Below are 18,135 nucleotides of genomic sequence, written 5' to 3'. Positions count from 1 at the left end.
CGTATACGACAGCGTGTTCCAGTTCCTGCCAATATCCAGCAACTTTGCACAGCCACTGAAGAGGAGTGGACCAACATTCCACAGGCCACAATCAACAACCTGATCAACTCTATGCGAAGGAGATGTGTTGCACTGCGTGAGGCAAATGGTGGTCACATCATATACTGACTGGTTTTCTAACCCCCCCAGACCCCCCCCAATAAAGCAAAACTGCACATTTCAGAGTGTCTTTTGTGTGTATAGAAAATGTTTTAGATCTTTGAGTTCAGCTCATGAAAAATGGGAGCAAAAACAAAACTGTTGCGTTTATATTTTTGTTCAGTGTACCTTATTTTGCCAATATCAGTATATCCACTTTTTTCCCACTTATTTTAGGGGATCATTAGGTCTCTTCTGTAGTGGAATAAACATCATATTAAACATGTATACTCTTATCATGATGGCCTAGCAGCAGATGGAGACACAAAATACAATACTTTAATGTAATATTCATTCATTGTGCAGAATAAGAAAAAGCATGTTGGTTGAGTCTGATAGTTCATTTTAAAGATATCGGTCAATACTGATGATGTGCCAATATTATGGTATATCCCTAATAGAAAGGATTATAGGTGAGTGACTGAGTACATGAGGTCATTATTAAATGTGGAGTATATGAGCATGTTAATCAGTTAGTGTACTATGGAGATAGATTTGTTCCATAATTATGTGCGTGAACCAATTGACAATCTGTGTGTAAATGTGTAATCTGTAAATATAAAACGGATCTGCAAATACACAAACACATTCCACAAATAAAAAAATATATGTGAATACATTAAATTAATTTGCAAATAAATAAAAAGCATTTGTGAATATCTTCCTAACATTTACAACTTTTGAACAGGCATTTGTGAACTCAGTTTTTATTTGTGAATCGAAAAAACATTTGTGGCTCTCAGTTCTACGCATGTGGATTTGCTTTTTACACACACATAGTTTTGAAACAAACTTTCTGCCCATTTTCGGATAGCACGTGATCACCCAGCTGATGACGTCATCTCTGCATGTCAAAGTAAGAGCACGCAGTCAAAGTCAAAAGTCAAAGTCCATTTATTTGTCTCCCTTCCTTGGGAGAAATTTGGATTAGAGACAGGGTACTACTGCTTTAAACAACACAAAACATACAACTGGTAACCAGATAGGGACCAATGTGCAAAAGATATTTGCTCATCTGAGCTGTGCAATTTGCCATGCCTTCACGTTGAGTTAAGGTGCTGGTACACATTAGAGTGCTGGTACATATTAAAATGCTGGTACATATTAAGGTCCTGGCACATATTAAAGTGCTGGTTCACAACAAGGTGCTAGTACACATAAGGGTGCTAATACACCATACACAGAAATTGGTACACGTAAGTCTCAAGGAGGTAGCTGAAATGTACGATCCAACACTCTGGCCTGAAGGTGCCTTTGTGCGGCGCTTCTATGAGGCGCGCAGACCCAAGGCTCCGGTGGGATTGACACCGGCAGGGAGTGTGCCTGTACTGAGGGCTGGGTTGTCCGATGCCATGTAGAAGCCATGGCTTTCAGAGTTGTGTCATATAACTTGCGAGGCCTGCGCCTGGGACAGAGTGCTGGGGACAGAGCGTGTCGTGTTGTTATTGACCAGATCCTGGAGAGCACGGACATTCTTTGTTTACAAGAGACTTTATTAGCCAAACAAGACTTGGATAAACTTAATTCTGTCCACAATGATTTTCATGGGGCAGGAGAGTCCAGAACGGACCTAAGCACGGAAATAGTGCGTGACAGAATACCCGGCGGTGTGGCCATTCTGTGGCGCAAAAACTATGACCCACTGATCACTGTTGTCAGGCTTGAGGTGGACTGGTGTATAGCATTTAAAGTCGTACATAATATGAATGTTTTTATTATTTTAAATGTATACACTCCATATGATTGTCACAGAAATGAGGAGGAATACCTAGATAGATTAGCGCTTATAGGCTCATTCACAAGCAGGTGGCAACACAAAACACAGTACTTTAATGTAATACTCATTCATTTTGCAGAATAAGAAAAAGCATGTTGGCTGATTCTGATAGTTCATTTTAAAGATGTCGGTCAATACTGACGATGTGACAATATTATGGTATATCCCTAATAGAAAGGATCATAGGTGACTGTGTACATGAGGTCATTATTAAATGTGGAGTATATGAGCATGTTAATCAGTTAGTATAAGAGTGTGTGTGTGAGAACACACAGTGTAGTATGGCGGAAAAAAAGTCATTGTATAGTGTGCCAAAAATGTCAAAGTGCATTATGCTAAGAAAAAAATGACAGTGTAGTGTGGCAAAAAAATAAAAATAAATAAAAATCATAGTCATAGTCAATGTATATGGTAAAAAATCTTAGTATGCCAAAAATGTTAAGCATGCTAAAAATAGGTCATAGTATAGTACGTCAAAATAAATGAGATAGTTTAGTATGGCAAAAAAATAATCATAAAATAATATGTAAGACAAACGTCAAAGTATATGGCAAAAAGTCACAGTGTAGTATGCCCAAAAATGACATGGTACAGGATGCCAAAAAATGTGATAGTGTAGTAAAGAAAACAAAGTTTTGTGAAAGCAAAACAAAATAAAAAACACAGTATTCACCAAAATGACACCATTTATCAGCCAGAAACTGTAAAAACAGAAATCATTGTTAGATTTTCAAATTTCCGATTGTAATTGGACGCATCACGTGTGACAAATGCTTCTGTAAAAACATTTAAATAAATAAATGTGAGCTTGAAATAGTGATATTGAATAAACTGTTTGTACGAACTGTTAATTAACTGAGGCTTTTTTTCAATTCCAGGTTTCTGTCTTCAACTTTTAACTTTCAGACATCAAAAGCTAAGTTATAAAAATCTATTATATGGTGGAGGGAGGTTGGTGGATTTTCCCCCAGTAAATATTTGGAGCTTCAGGGAGGGGTAAAAAAAAAAAAAAGAGTTGCACCCAGTCACCCCTTCCTCTGATAAATAAAGAACAGTCCCTAAAGTTCTATAGATCCCCCATTCAACTTTTCTATTCAAGCAACTTGAAAAGAACTCATTACTTCCTGGGGGGAAATCTCCTTCCTTAGCAACAGTAACTGAGAGGGGCGGGGCTTATAACAGGGTGGCTTCTTAAGACTCAGCCCAGGACATCAGAGTCCAGAGAGGAGGAGCAGAAGGAGCAGTAGAGGAGCGGAATGGAGGAGGACAAGCAGAACCCGGAGCACCGGAGCAACAAGGTCCCCAGAAGACAAGCAGCAGGCTCGTCCTCTGATAGCAGCGATGTTGAGGTGAGTGTTGATGACGTCATGCATAAAAACGACTTGACAGCAGCCACACTAAAGACACGTGGAAGAGTCTCGAGGCTCCGTGGATCATCCGCTCATTCTCTGGTTACACATCACATCTGGAGAAAGGAAATGTAACAAAGCAAAAAGGTTTGTTATATCTCCGTGTTTCTTGTTTTCATCTTTAACTCACTCAGAGTAAGGAAACACTTGAGACGGTCTGTGTTGCAGGGTATTTTCCCGCGCAGTGCGTCGCGTGTTCTCGCGAGAGCTCGCAGAACAAACAATAGGCTCGTTGGAGATTTAAAGAAAATGAACAGCAGCAAGGATGAAATTAAAATGTAAGAGACTTAAACATGACTTCATACAGGTCTTTAAGGGACTGATTATTTTTAGATAATATCTTAATGGACGATAAATAATTCTTCAGTTCATTTTTAAAGCAAAATATGGAGGGTTTACAGTTTTTCCATTTGCATTGATATTTATCCATGATGAAAAATAAATGCTTAATAGTTTCGGGTTCTTTTGAACAAAATACACATAAGGATTTACTTCAAAATGAAATCTTTGTTGTAAAGTTTCAGCAGCTGGATAAACATTGTTTACAATTCTAAACTGAACGTCTTTTACTTTTGATGAAATTGGTCATCTAAGATAATGGAAACATTTATGAATTAAAATATTCCCATTATTCTTACTTTTGAAAATCAGAAAACAATTTGCATTTCAAAACATTACCAATGACTTTGTTATTACATTTCTTATCACCAATATACACTTCACCAATCTTTATTTCAGGCAACTTAATAATCACATGTGAATATGTAAGAGTGCTTTGTGTCATGTGTTTCAAAGGAAGCGGAATGGCTTTAAAAATTGGACTGAACTCTCTGACGGAGCATTTTAAATGAAACTTTTCTACAAATGAATCACATTGAATAAAGATAAAAAAAGAAATAGACATAATCTATAATGTAACTGTTTTCGATATGTCTTTAACTTGCTTATAATGCAGGAATGAAATATGTTGCCCTTAGAACATAACCATACTAACTTATTGGGCTTTAAATTTTGTCTTATGAAGTATTATCAGTTTAAATTCTCATCAAATATACTTGTAATGAAACCATGTATATTTTGACAAAGTGCTTGAATATTACCTTGCTGAAAATATCAGTTATGGGTCAATTCTGTGTCCCTCAATGAGTGCATAGCCTTCTTTGAGAAATGCTCTTTTCCCATTTCTTCTGGCTTCTTGCACCTTGTGCCACAGCTTAGCCGGGGCTTCACAATCCTCCTTTGAAAAGTCCTCCTTGAACTGAATGTTCATCTCTTTGCAGACTCTCGCCTCTCTTGATTTTTTCCATATCTCATCTTGAATAGTTGGCATTGCGAACTGTATGATTATTGGTCTGGGCATTTTGTTGGTAGTGGCGCCATTCTTCTTTCCCAAGCGATGTACTGTGTCCACTGTCTCACCAAGTTTATCCATTGACAGTGGATTCACCCGGGTAAGGATTCCAATCACCACCTCTCTTGTGTTTTCTTCTTCTTTTTCAGGATGACCTATTAGCCTGAGGTCCCATCTTCTTTTGTATCTGGCATGCTCCAAACATGCCTGTCTCAAGGAGATGTTTTCCTTTTTCAGGCACATTATTTCTTCTTTCATTTTACCGATTTCATCTTTATTTTCTTTTATGGCTTGAGTATTGGCTTCCATCCGACTTTCAAAGACTTTGAGTCGTTCATTTTGATCATCAAATCTCCTTTTGTATTTCTTTTTTTGGGATTGGGACTGGGTAATAGTTGGGGTGCACCGGTACAGGTAACCAACGGTACGGTCCATACCTCAGTTTTTGGGTCACAGTTCCGGTCCCGTTTCTGTTTTGTGCGTAAAGAGAACAATTTTCTCCCCAAAATTATCTCTTTATTTTGCTTGTCAGCAAAAACTGCATTTCGCAGTAAACCAATTCCAGTATCACTTGACATGTTGCTGTGTTGCTTATTCAAGTGATGGAATTTGTTATTTATGTGACAACGCCTGAACGCAACACAGGCTCCGCTCCATAGACTGTGTATTTAGTAGGGGTTCTGGCCGGGCTCGGTTATAACTGTCGGTCAGGAAAATGCGGCCTGGGTCACGATCTTGTGTGTTGGTCTGTGTGTGCACATCGGGGTCGAACTCCACCTTGCGGAACGGCAACGCTCGTTATCCGCTGCGTGCTCCGCCGTACGTCAATACCCACCAGCTGCATTTGCTGTGCAGAGCGGTGCAGCTCCGCCGGAAGACATCTCGGTGCACCGCCATGATTAATTTCTCCTCGTCCATGGTGTCAACAGGGTGAAATGACGTCTGAAAACCTTTGACCTGTTGACTTCAGGCCTGCCTCTGCCCATTATGTAGTTTTCAAGGTGTAGTGCAGGGAAATCTGATCCACCGTGAACACTTGTGTATTTTATTTTGAAAAAAAAAATAGGTGTTTTATTTTGTTTATGTGCACGACTGCCCCACACGATCTGCTCTGTGCTGAATTGCTGCGTTGTGCTCTGGCGTCCGGCAAAAATCGAAGTCCAGCGTATTTGTTGCAGAGGGCTCCGGAGTGCCAGAGCTGTGATGGAGCCGGAATGCAGCACAGCCACAGTCTGCTGGAATCTGCTCTGCTCTGCTGCTGCTGCGAGAGATCAACTTTCATTGGGGCAGGGAAAAGTGCGAGGGAGTCAGCAGTCATTCAGTTTGTTACCCTAGTAACTTCTTGGTGTCCTTCTGCTTCTCTGTTCTTCTTGTGTAACCTTGTGTGTATTGGTGGTTAATACAGCATTACCGCCTCCTAGTGGATTGGAAGCGCATTGCACCTATAATGGGCTTTTATTGGGAAAAATAGCTCAAATGCGACCCCCAGTTGTAAAATTAGGTGTATATAATTCGATATATCGGTTCGGTTAGATATTTGGCTTTAAATCAAACGGGTTGGAAAATTTTCAAACCGGCATAAGCCTAGTGTGTGCTCGTGCAGACTTTTGGCAAAATCTTCCTCCATTGTGTCGATGTCTTCATCATCACATGCCTCCTTGAGAGCTAACAGGTTGTAGTCGTGGTCTGGAAGTCCGGTACCCACTCAGCTAGCAGCCCGGTTAGCATTAGCCATCTTGTTCACATTCGGAGGAGCAATTAAGGCGTTTATCTCAACAAGCCCAAACTTTGTGAATTTTGGTGTGAATATCTACACCTTGATAGGTTTTTTGTGGAAGTTAACGATTTTTCAGGACATAGTCTGACAGTTTTTACCGGAGCCTGCAAAGTGATACTGTTTACGCCGCCATCTCGGATCTCCCTTCGAAAATCCCTTTTGTATGACGGACGAGCAAGTCAGGACACAAATCTAACCAGCATGCATTGTGCTGCGATCACTGGTGATCGAATCTGCACAGGCCTGACTCATCTCCAACGAGCCTGAGCTGTTGAAAGTAGCCGAGAGTCGAAATTTAAATCACGCTATTACAATATGGAGATGGCAGTACAGGGTGATTAGCATGATGTAATTTTAACACTGGCAGGGACACATATGTAGTGTGTGTGTGTGTGTGTGTGTGTGTGTCTGTGTGTCCGTCCTCCCCCAGGATATTCTGAGCATCAAACATTTATTTTACTGCATTTTGAAGTGTTGTGCACCAGTTTATGGTGGAAATGTCTTTATGTAAAGAAAAACAGATGTGTCATATGGTGACATAGGTGGCAATTTGGCCATGTGTACTGTACGGTTGCAGCGATGTACCGGTTTCAAGGTATACTGTGATATGGAAGTTGACAGTTGTCATAGCATGTACGTTTGCTTATCTGAGATATTGAAAAAACTAGGGATGCACCGATAGGGATTTTTCTTAACCGATACTGATAACTGATAAATTCACATTTTTGTATTTTAAAAGAAGTGTATAACTTGTAGTTAATGTTCACCTGAGGGTCAGAAAGGCTGATTTAATATTCCACAGCTCTGACCGAACCAAATCAAATTGACTTCATTTGACACATTTTAATCAATATTAAATGTAGTGTTAACGTTAAGTGGTTTATGTGGGTTATGAAAAGTAATTGACAAATATTTAAAGAAAATGAGAAGAGACTTTGGTGTGGTGGTTAGCCTGTACAGTCTTGGGGGAGACATGAGCACAAGTCAAGAATCTCAGGTCCAACCCAAAACCACTAAACCACTAAATTATGGAGAGAAGTATCAGTGAGTCGCATTGTTTAGTTTAGTTTAGTTTATTTAGTTTATAAAAAGGACAGCGTGCACGTACATTAGTTGTTTACAAAACAAAAAGATGTTTGCACCAGATTTAGCTAAAGGCTAATTTCCATCTGTAGTCCTCTAACATAAAACATGAAACACAACAAAATACACAATCCACAATTAACACAAAAGGAGCACACAACATCAGATACAGACACATCATTTACAAATATAGTCTCACGTGACATGCACATGTATGCCCCGCACATTGCATGGCACATAATGCTATACAGCATATGATACCACACAATATGCACAGCATACCACACAGTGTCATACATACATACATACATACATACATACATACATACATACATACATACATACATACATACATACACAGTCTAAAGAATTATTCCTAATGTAAGGTGCAGAGCAAAATGCACCTAGTGTGCCCATATAAAGTGCTGTTTAGCCTATTATAAATATTCAATGTTGCCTACATAAAGTGCCAGTGCAATGCCTATGAAATTTCTTATTTTTTTACACAGTAAAGTATAGCGCTGATGAAAAGTATTAAGTATACAATGAGGTAAAATGTACCTATTGTGCTTATATGAAGTGCTGTTTAGCCTATTATAAATATAAATAAAAATTAAGTTTACAGTGAAGAGACAATATTGACATCTTACAGTTTCATTTTAAGTACCAACTATGGTAGTTTGGAGTTGCAGAGAAGAATCAAATACCAGCAATGGTAATTAGAAGTTACAGAAGAGTTGTAGTAAAGCAGGACCGAGGTAACAGTGAACAGTAGTAACATTCTAAATGTATACAGAGCGAAAGAACAAAAAACAAACAACACTGGCAGGAAATCAGACAGCACCACCTAGTGTTGGCAACACTGATTACTTAGGAGCCATTTTTTTGTGACAAGGAAGAAGCTTTTATGATTTGCATTAATTTTCATGTCACTGGGAAGCCTATTCCATTCTCTGATGGCCTTGACAGGAAAGGAGGATTGACCAAAAGCAGAGTTTCTTTGTGGAACCTTGCAGTCCCCTCTCGATGCAGATCTTAATGCCCTTGTTCTCTGCTCCGAACAGGCTATCACATTTTTTTTCAATGGGGGGGGGGGGGCAACATTGTGAATTATTTTATGAATTAAACGAATATATGAGGAGGTAATTAGATTATCAAAACTTAATAGGTTGTATTTGGAAAGAATGTTGCAGTGGTGGTACTGTCTTGGTTTCCAATCCAGTATTTTTAGGGCCTGTCCATACACGGCTTTAATGTGGTTTGGTTGGCCTGCATCCAGCATGGCAGACAATAACTCATGTAAGGAAGGATCATCGCATTCAGGTACATTTTGGCAGCTTCACTTGTTAGAGAGCTCCTAATGTGATGGAAATTGAGGATGTTAAAGGGAAATTTCGGTTTATTTCAACCCGTCTCCTATCGTCCTAAATTTGTTTCAAGTCACTAGTGACATAGAAATAATAGTTAGCATGTTAGCCGTTAGCCTAGATACAGCTGTAGCGTCAAACCTGTTAAAACGTAATTGAATGGGCATCCTTTCAAGTGCAAAGTTAGTCCACTAAACAAGCTTTTTTCCACAAAGACCACCTCATATCGTTAGGATAAATGTCAGAGAACATATAGAAAACGACATGTAAACGTGTTGTCTTACCATACCGGTGTGGTGCCATGTTTGTTGTTTTCCATTTAACTAAGGCTGCAACCGGTCCCATTCCTTGCAACAGAGGTATTCCTCTTCTGTGGGCATTGGGATACAGCATTCACAGGTAACGTTACACCACCGAGCTCCAGAGCTAAAACCTTTCAGCAGCCATTCCTCCTCTGTCGTCCTCTAACGTTACCTGTTGTGCCTCTCTCTCTCTCTCCTCCTCCATTCTTCAATTTCACGAAGCTCTTTGTCAGTGTATTCTGGCTCAAATAAACAAGGCTGGCCATTGCCTCTCGATGTGGAAAGCCTATATACTAACATTCCACATTTAGGTGGTCTTCAGAGTTGTTGTCTTACTTTACCGTGTGTTAATTTGTTTAATTTGTTTTTGATTTTAACACACTGAGAGTGATCCATCAGGTAAGACTGCAGCCATTTAAGTATGTTATCTGAGAGCTTGAATTTGGTTAGTTTGGAGAGGAGAACAGAATGACTCACAGTATCACCTGATTTAAAAACTGGAGTTACGATGGCTGACTTAAGGGCTGATGGAAAAACACACTTATCCAATGAGAGATTAGTGATATGCATAAGAGGTGGGGCTAATATGTCTTTATGTTTTTTAAGAAAGGCCGTATCAAGTCCCCAGATGTCTTTAGCTTTGGAGTTTGACATCGAGGCAAGAATTTTGGTAACACATGATTCATTTACACGAGAAAAATACAGTACCGGGTCTTCCGTCGTTTGTACTCTAGGTACAGTACATGATGTGTTTTTTAGAAAAGATCTACCCAACTCAGTCACGGAGGTAATAAAATAGGTATTAAAAATATTTGCCACCTCAGGGCTATCGCTAACTGTACTGTGAGCGGCCGTTCTAAGCTCTAGGGTGCTGTTTTTTTTCTGTTCCCTACCAGATAGTTTGTCAATGCATTTCCAGATTATCTTGCTATTTCCCTTGGCTTGTTGAATGATATTTAAAAAGAAATTTGCTTTGGCCTTTCTGAACTGTCTGGTCACTTTGTTTCTGAGGCTTTTAAAAGCTAGTTGATCAGTTTCTAGTCCAGATTTCAAGGATTTTTTCAGAGCCATATCCCTGTTTTTTATTAGCTGTCCTAGCTCTTCAGTGAACCATGGCAGAGGCTGTCTTCGTTTACGCTTAAAATTTTTTGTTTGAGTGAATTTGAGCAGGAGCTCTGAGAGAATAGTTTGTAACTCCTTACATGCCAGCTCATAATTTACACTTTCAGTCACTCTGTCCCATTTTATTGATTTTAATTAATTTTCTAAATGATCCAGATCCTTTTTGTGGATAAATGATGTTGGTGTATCCTCTCTTATTCCATTATCTGCTCTATATCTTAGCTTATTTAACCGTTGTGACACTAAAGTTAGATTGTGATCGGAGATACCTGTGATCAGATTATAGCTTTTAGAGATGCGATCAGGACTATTAGTGAAAATTAAGTCCAGTAATGTCTTGAAAGACTTTGTGATTCTTGTAGGATTTTTAATAGTCTGCGTCAACTGGTACTTGTCTGCCAGGACCTTTAGTTTTTTACGTCTGGATTTATCACGCCAAACAAAGTTAAAGTCTCCCATTAGGATGAGTTCTTTGTTGTTACAGGTTTTGAGAATTTCTGCCAAGTTGTTAAAAAATAAATCCTTCTCGTTGGGTGGTCTATATAGAACTATAACGTTGAAACTCATTTCAGAGGAGAGCATGATTTTAACACCAACACATTGATAAGTAGTATTGGTATCAATTCCTATCAAAAAGTCAAAACCTAAATTAAAACTATTAGTACTTATTAGTCAGACATTGTGGGTTATGTTTCGCAGACATGCTTTAAATGTTATTTACGGTTTTAGTTGGCTCGCTGCACCGTGACAACTCATTAACTCTTTTTCTGTTTGTTGCTATAGGAACAGAGAGGAAGAGAGGAACTTATACATCACCACCGTGACAAATCCTTCACAACATCTGGATCTTTAAAAATTCATCAAAGAGTTCAAACTGGAGAGAAACCATACAGCTGCGACCAATGTGAGAAAACATTTTTGTGTGAGAAAACATTTTTGCGCTGCAGTGCCCTCAAAGCCCATCAACGCATTCACATTGAAGGGGAACTGTCCAGTTTTTTCCAAAGTGGGAAGGATTTCACAGAGTCAGGGACCTCAAAAAAACAAGACATTGACACAGCAGAGAAACTGTTTAGCTGTGATCAATGTGAGAAAGCTTTCACCACTCTACGTAGCTTAAAAAGTCACCACTGTGTTCACACTGCAGAGAAGTCGCAGTGCTGTGACCAGTGTGGGAAAACTGGTCAACGCACGTCCCTTGAAACTCACCAAAGAATTCACACAGGAGAGAAACCGTACAGCTGTGATCTATGTGGCAAAGCTTTCAAATGGTTAAGTAACTTTCAAGCCCATCAACGCAGTCACACAGGAGAGAAACTGTACAGCCGTGATCAATGTGGCAAAGCCTTTGCAACGCCATGTACCTTAAAAACCCACCAACGTATTCACACAGGAGAGAAACTGTACAGCTGTGATCAATGTGGCAAAGCCTTTGCAACGCCATGGACCTTAAAAACCCACCAACGTATTCACACAGGAGAGAAACTGTACAGCTGTGATCAATGTGGCAAAGCCTTTGCAAAGCCATGGACCTTAAAAACCCACCAACGTATTCACACAGGAGAGAAACTTTACAGCTGTGATCAATGTGGCAAAGCCTTTGCACAGTCAGGGGCCTTAAAAGTCCACCAACGTATTCACACAGGAGAGAAACCGTACAGCTGTGATCAATGTGGCAAAGCCTTTGCAAAGCAATGTACCTTAAAAACCCACCAACGTATTCACACAGGAGAGAAACCGTACAGCTGTGATCAATGTGACAAAGCCTTTGCACAGTCAGGGGTCTTAAAAAGCCACCAACATATTCACACAGGAGAGAAACCGTACAGCTGTGATCAATGTGGCAAAGCCTTTGCACAGTCAGGGGTCTTAAAAATCCACCAACGTATTCACACAGGAGAGAAGCCGTACTGGTGTGACCAATGTGGAAGATTATTTGCCCGGTGCAGTCATTTGAGAACCCACCAATGCCGGCATGCAGGAGAGAACCCATACAGCTGTGACTAGTGTGAGAAAGCTTTTATCGAACGGTTTGACCTAAAAATCCACCAAAGTGTTCACACCAGAGAGAACCCGTCCTGATGTGACCAATGTTGGTAGTGACATTAAAGCCCACAAATGTGTTTACTCTGCATTGTTTTGGACATTTTCAGGGTCAGGCAAACATCTTCCTACTGCTTCCTCCCCATGCCCTGATAGCTGTGTTGATATCTTACTTTTGTCATTGATTAATTTATGTTTTTTATTTCAACTGTAACCCTATGTTGGACCACCAGATTCCTTCCTGTAGGACTCCCATGTGTGAGAGCTGATGTAGAGGCAGATAATGTATTGTTCTATATCAAATGTAAAAATAATGTCAGTTGCAAAAGGTCTTAGAAACAGTTGACCAGATGTCAAATTTCACAATAGGAAGGACTCCTTGTAAGAAGTTGTTTTTGAATACTGTCAAGTTGTTGTACTTTGGAATTACTGGGAAGGACTCATTTTAAGGAATTGTTTTTGTAATGTTGAGTAATTCTTGTGCGATCACAACCAACCTTCTACAACCAACAGAGATATGTCGACTACACATTTGAAGTTCTTAAGCAATTAGGTCAGCAACTGCATGAAACCAGTGCCATGGCGTGGTAGAGTAGGCAAGCTTTACATTGGATTTTAGCAGAAATAGGGGGAGTATGTAAAATGTTCGGGACTCTCTGTTGTCCGCTTATTTCGAATAACACTTGGCCTGATGGAACATTTTCTGTTGCTATGAGTAAGCTTGAAGCCTTAAAATCTGAAATGACTGAAAATGCTGGTAAGAGTGGAAGAATCAAGTGGGATGGGTTAGAGGAAATTTTGGAAAATGGGGAGCCGTTTTGGCTACAACAGGGATAATTGTACTGATAGTACTAATTCTGTTTTCCTTATTGACATGTTGCATCGTGCCTATCCTGACGAAATGGTGTGAGAGAGCAATGGACAAGAAGCTGAACCTTGTAACGGGCATACAAGGAGCACAAATGCGAAGTATGCTAATCCCTGAACAATTGGTGCGCAGAGTTCTGGCGCAGAGGGGGGAGGAAATACCAGATTTATTATTCAAATGACAAGGAGGAACAGTGAGAGCGAGAGATGAACAATGGCTGATACTCTCTCCTGGAAGAGAGGACGGGGAATATATACACCACAACCACATACTAGATATCACAAACAAGAGACTGTGAACAATATACTCCACCACTCTGACACCATTTTCTGTATTCATTTTTTTATTTTTTCTGTATTCATCTTTGTGTTTTGATTTTACAAGAGGGAAATGTACTCTGATTTGGACTTAGCAAGTTATGCATATTATCCAAAATGATTTCTGTGATTCCATTATAATCTAATAAGTAAGTTGCATTTTATCTGGTGTATTTGATCCATCTGTTGAAAATTCATCTGTTAGGCCGCCTAACGGGAGGGGGCCGATGGGGGACTTTTCCTGGATTCAACAGCCGCCAGGTTTTTCGTAGAGATGTACCGATACCACTTTTTCCTTCCTGATACTGATTCCGATCCCTGAACCTTAGGTATCTGCCGATACCGAGTACCGATCCGATCCCAGCGCGTAATGTCTCAACTCCTAAACCTTTATGTAAAATATTAAGAAATAAATACATAATAGTAGAATGAATGCCATAAAACTTTTTTTATTATTATGATTTTAAAGACGACAGTAGAATGCTTTTTAAACTCCACTCCGTTTCCATTTCATTTTCCTGTAGTGTGCGTATGCGAAATGACATGAGGCATTATGTGGTATCGGATTGGTCATAGGCTGTACTCGCCGACACCCGATACTGCATTTTAGGCAGTATCGGAGGCATTTCCGATACTGGTATCGGTATCGGTACAACTCTAGTTTTTCGCCTCCATCAGTTGAAGTGTTGACAGATGCTAAAAATATGTTTCAGTGTTTCATGTAATATCATATACTCGTGCCAAGTTCGTATGTCACCATATTGTATGTGTTCTTATGCATTATCATATTCAAGTTTAAGAGTTTCACACAAGATCATATATTCATGTTAGTAAGGAACACTGGTTGTATCCACATTGCCATATATCCTACTCATACAAACATAGGCGTTCATTTACCATACATTATCTCTGCGAATAATTTATGATAAAATCATAAAGAGGATGGACTATGTAGAGGCAGATAATGTATTGTTCTATATCAAATGTGAAAATAATGTCAGTTGCAAAAGGTCATAGAAACAGTTGACCAGATGTCAGATTTCGCAATAGGAAGTACTCCTTATAAGAAGTTGTTTTTGAATACTGTCAAGTTGTTGTACTTTGGAGTTACTAGGAAGGACTCCTTTTAAGGAGTTGTTTTTGTAATGTTGAGTAATTCTTGTACGATCATTTCCAGGAAATCAAACTTGGCAGAACGGTTAGGTCCCAGACCCAGGCACGTCTGCACATGGACGCACACACACACACACACACACACACACACACATGCACACAAACGAACAGACGCCCACTCACTCAGATAGTATAAAGGTTTTTGGAAATTGTATGAGTGGGGCTGTTTCTGTTGTGTCCACTGTTGACTACGACCTGTATTGTTGAGTTGTAATTAAAGTAATCTCACTGGCTGTAACTTTTCTCCGTGGTTCTCCGAGTCTCTTCATTTCAGTGTTTGCTGAAGTTGAGCAGTTTCCGTACACTGACCACAAACTTCAAAATCAATCATGCAACTGTCCGGGGCAATGTTGCGGCTCACAATGCACCCGACCCTGAAGCGTATCTCTGCGACTGGTGAGCCCACAGGATGGTGACTCCATGTTGATCTTTGGGACTGTGCCCCACCGAGCCCCATGAGTCAAGTCCATGTATATATAGGCTGATTGACCAAATAATTATTAATAATTTATCCACGACCATCACCTCATGTTGCAGCATGATAATGCACGGCCTCATGTTGCAAGGATCTGACACAATTCCCGGAAGCTGAAAACATCCCAGTTCCTGCATGGCCAGCATACTGACCGGACATGTCACCCATTGAGCATGTTTGGGATGCTCTGGATCGGCGTATACGACAGCGTGTTCCAGTCCCTGCCAATGTCCAGCAACTTTGCACAGCCATTGAAGAGGAGTGGACCAACATTCCACAGGACACAATCAACAACCTGATCAACTCTATGCGAAGGAGATGTGTTGCACTGTGTGAGGCAAATGGTGGTCACACCAGATACTGACTGGTTTTCTGACCCCCCCAATAAAGCAAAACTGCACATTTCAGAGTGGCCTTTTATTGTGGCCAGCCTAAGGCACACCTGTGCAATATTCATGCTGTCTAATCAGCATCTTGATATGCCACACCTGTGAGGTGGGATGGATTATCTCGGCAAAGGAGAAGTGCTCACTAACACAGATTTAGACAGATTTGTGAACAATATTTGTAAGGAAACCCAGCAAGCACAAACCGGGATTTCAACGTTGATTTCTAATTTAAAACTGATTGATATTAGGTTTGAACGTCTTTCAACCACTTTTCAACCGTTTAAAAAGTGTTTACAACATCATGTCACAAAACACATATTTTTAAAATTTCTATTGATAATCAGTTCAGTTCTAGCACAAAAGAGCGATTTTATTGAATATAGTAAATTTTTTCTCTAAAATAGCGAGGCAAAATATCGTCTAGACGTAAACGCAATTTAAACGTATTTAATGTTTCATAAAATATCATAAATATGGAACTAGATAGACTATGTGCTGTCAATAGGAAGCCTCCAGAACACCACAATGTAGGTATTTCTCAATATTTATGTAAATAGATGAAACACACTTACTGCTGTAACGCCCATGCGCAAGTACTTTGCAAGTACAAAAGGTGAAGAGGTTCCGTCGTTAACGTGTCTTGCACAGGTCTGCTGTTGAACTGTTGTCCACTGTTGAGCCATTGGTGCCGCTGCCCGATAGTAAATTCCTTCCTTGGTAAGTGCCTGTACTAACGTTAATGTATTTATAACCATAAATGGTAACAATAGAGTTTAATTTTATGCTGCTCACGATGGCTGGCCTGCTCCAGTGTGCTAGTAAGGTTAGCTGTGTGTGTGAGTTTGGCTTGCTATTGCAAATGTTTTCATAATTGGGCTGTCGATGTAGCCTTCAATTTAATACTCAGACCATTTTATGTTGAAAATACATGATAGAAAGCGAGGAAGTCTGCAAACTTATTGCATGATGGAGGATAAAATAATGGAGAATATATTCTCCATTATTTTATCCCCAGGTGAAAAAAGTAAGAAATGTAATTAATATCACCATGAAATTTCCTCAGTTGATTACTTACATGAAGACAGCCATTTTTTGTATTACAAGTTTTCAATTTGCAATTTTTTTAAATATGCAAATGAGGCATTTGCATACATTTCCAGAACAGAAAAGTGAACATTTGATAAAGCCAGGTTCAAATTTGTAATTTCATTTATCTGACATATTAGAGTCAAAGCTTTTTACTTAATTAATTTTGGATATCTCTTTTTATCACTCCATACATCAGAAAATACTCTCAACACATTAAAAAAATGGAATAAAATGTTTAAATCAGGCTATGAATGATATATGAACAAACTGCTATATAAAAATAAATCGGAATATAGTTGGGAATTAAACTGGAAAGTTTGGTGTGTTTAAGTGCTGCTGAAGTGAACATTTTATTCCTAAAAACATGTCAAAAATTGCTTTTTTTTGACAGTATTTTCTGATGTATGGAGTGCTAAAAACAGATATCCAAAATTCACTCAGTAAAAACCTTTGGCTCTAATATATCAACAAAATTAAAGAAGAATTTTGAACCTGGCTTTATCCAATGTTCAGATTTCTGTTCTGGAAATGTATGCAAATTAGTGCTTATTTTAGTAGATAATGCCTCACTTGCATATTTAAACATTTAATTTCAGAAAGCTTGTAATTAAAAAAAGGCTTTATGTAAGTAATCAAACGAGGAATTTTCATGGCGATATCTGTTAATTAATGTTTTTAACGCTTTCACCTGGGGATAAAATAATGGGGAATAAGAATTAAGAGGGGATGAACTCTAATAAGATACAAGATCAGCAAGGCTATCATACCAAAATCTCATCTAGAGACATGTTGGAAGACAAAAATGCAAAAATGGTTTGGTCACCTTGATTGGTAGTCATTTGTGAAAATATCAGTATTGGCCCCTGGACTAAAAGCTTGTTGTTTGTCCTACAGCAACATAGAAAGAGAAAATATGAGAAGTGTTAAAAGCTTTATTAAGTACAATTAGTAAAATACTGCATGTAAGTTAGATTTTGAGTTTCTTGAACTTTACTTGAGTTTGGCCTTTTTATGTCTCCAGTAATTGCAATTATGCCAGTGATATTTATCAAAACCTAGATCGGCATTCACCCTTTTCTTGTTGATATTTCTTTAATACTTTTATTTACAGGTGTCCACCATATAGGACAGAAGAGAGAGAGAGAGAGAGAGAGAAACTGTGGAAAGAGAGAGACAGAAGAAGAGAAAAAGTAAGTTACTAATTAAATGTTGTTGTTGTTCATGTTTTAATTGAATTTACTCTAATCTCAATACAAGTTTCATCTAACTAGGCTTAATTTTAAATTTCAGTAACATAACATGCAGTCCAAATAATGGACGCTGATTATTTAAGAAAATGGAGGGAACGAAAGGCTAAAATTGATGCATTAGCCACAGCTGACACAACTGATGATG

General features: G+C 39.1%; 1 protein-coding gene across 1 annotated transcript; it reads left to right on the top strand.

Moving 5' to 3' along the window:
* The first annotated feature begins 3,202 nt into the window (after positions 1-3,202).
* LOC144459820 (uncharacterized) lies at positions 3,203-15,015 on the top strand. The gene is made up of 2 exons (XM_078164509.1): positions 3,203-3,324; positions 11,170-15,015. The coding sequence occupies exons 1-2, from the start codon at positions 3,232-3,234 to the stop codon at positions 12,391-12,393; spliced, it is 1,317 nt and encodes a 438-aa protein (XP_078020635.1). The 5' UTR covers positions 3,203-3,231; the 3' UTR covers positions 12,394-15,015.
* Positions 15,016-18,135: the final 3,120 nt, after the last annotated feature.

The sequence above is a fragment of the Epinephelus lanceolatus genome, chromosome 22 (genome assembly GCF_041903045.1).
Source record: "Epinephelus lanceolatus isolate andai-2023 chromosome 22, ASM4190304v1, whole genome shotgun sequence".
Taxonomy (NCBI): Eukaryota; Metazoa; Chordata; class Actinopteri; order Perciformes; family Serranidae; genus Epinephelus; species Epinephelus lanceolatus.
The sequence above is the reverse complement of the archived record's forward strand: the minus strand, read 5'-3'. Positions and strand labels throughout refer to the sequence as shown.

Coding starts and splice junctions, on each gene's coding strand:
- LOC144459820 (XM_078164509.1), top strand. CDS start 3,232: ATGGAGGAGGACAAGCAGAACCCGGAGCACCGGAGCAACAAGGTCCCC. Junction 3,325..11,169: donor CTGATAGCAGCGATGTTGAG/GTGAGTGTTGAT, acceptor TTGTTGCTATAG/GAACAGAGAGGAAGAGAGGA.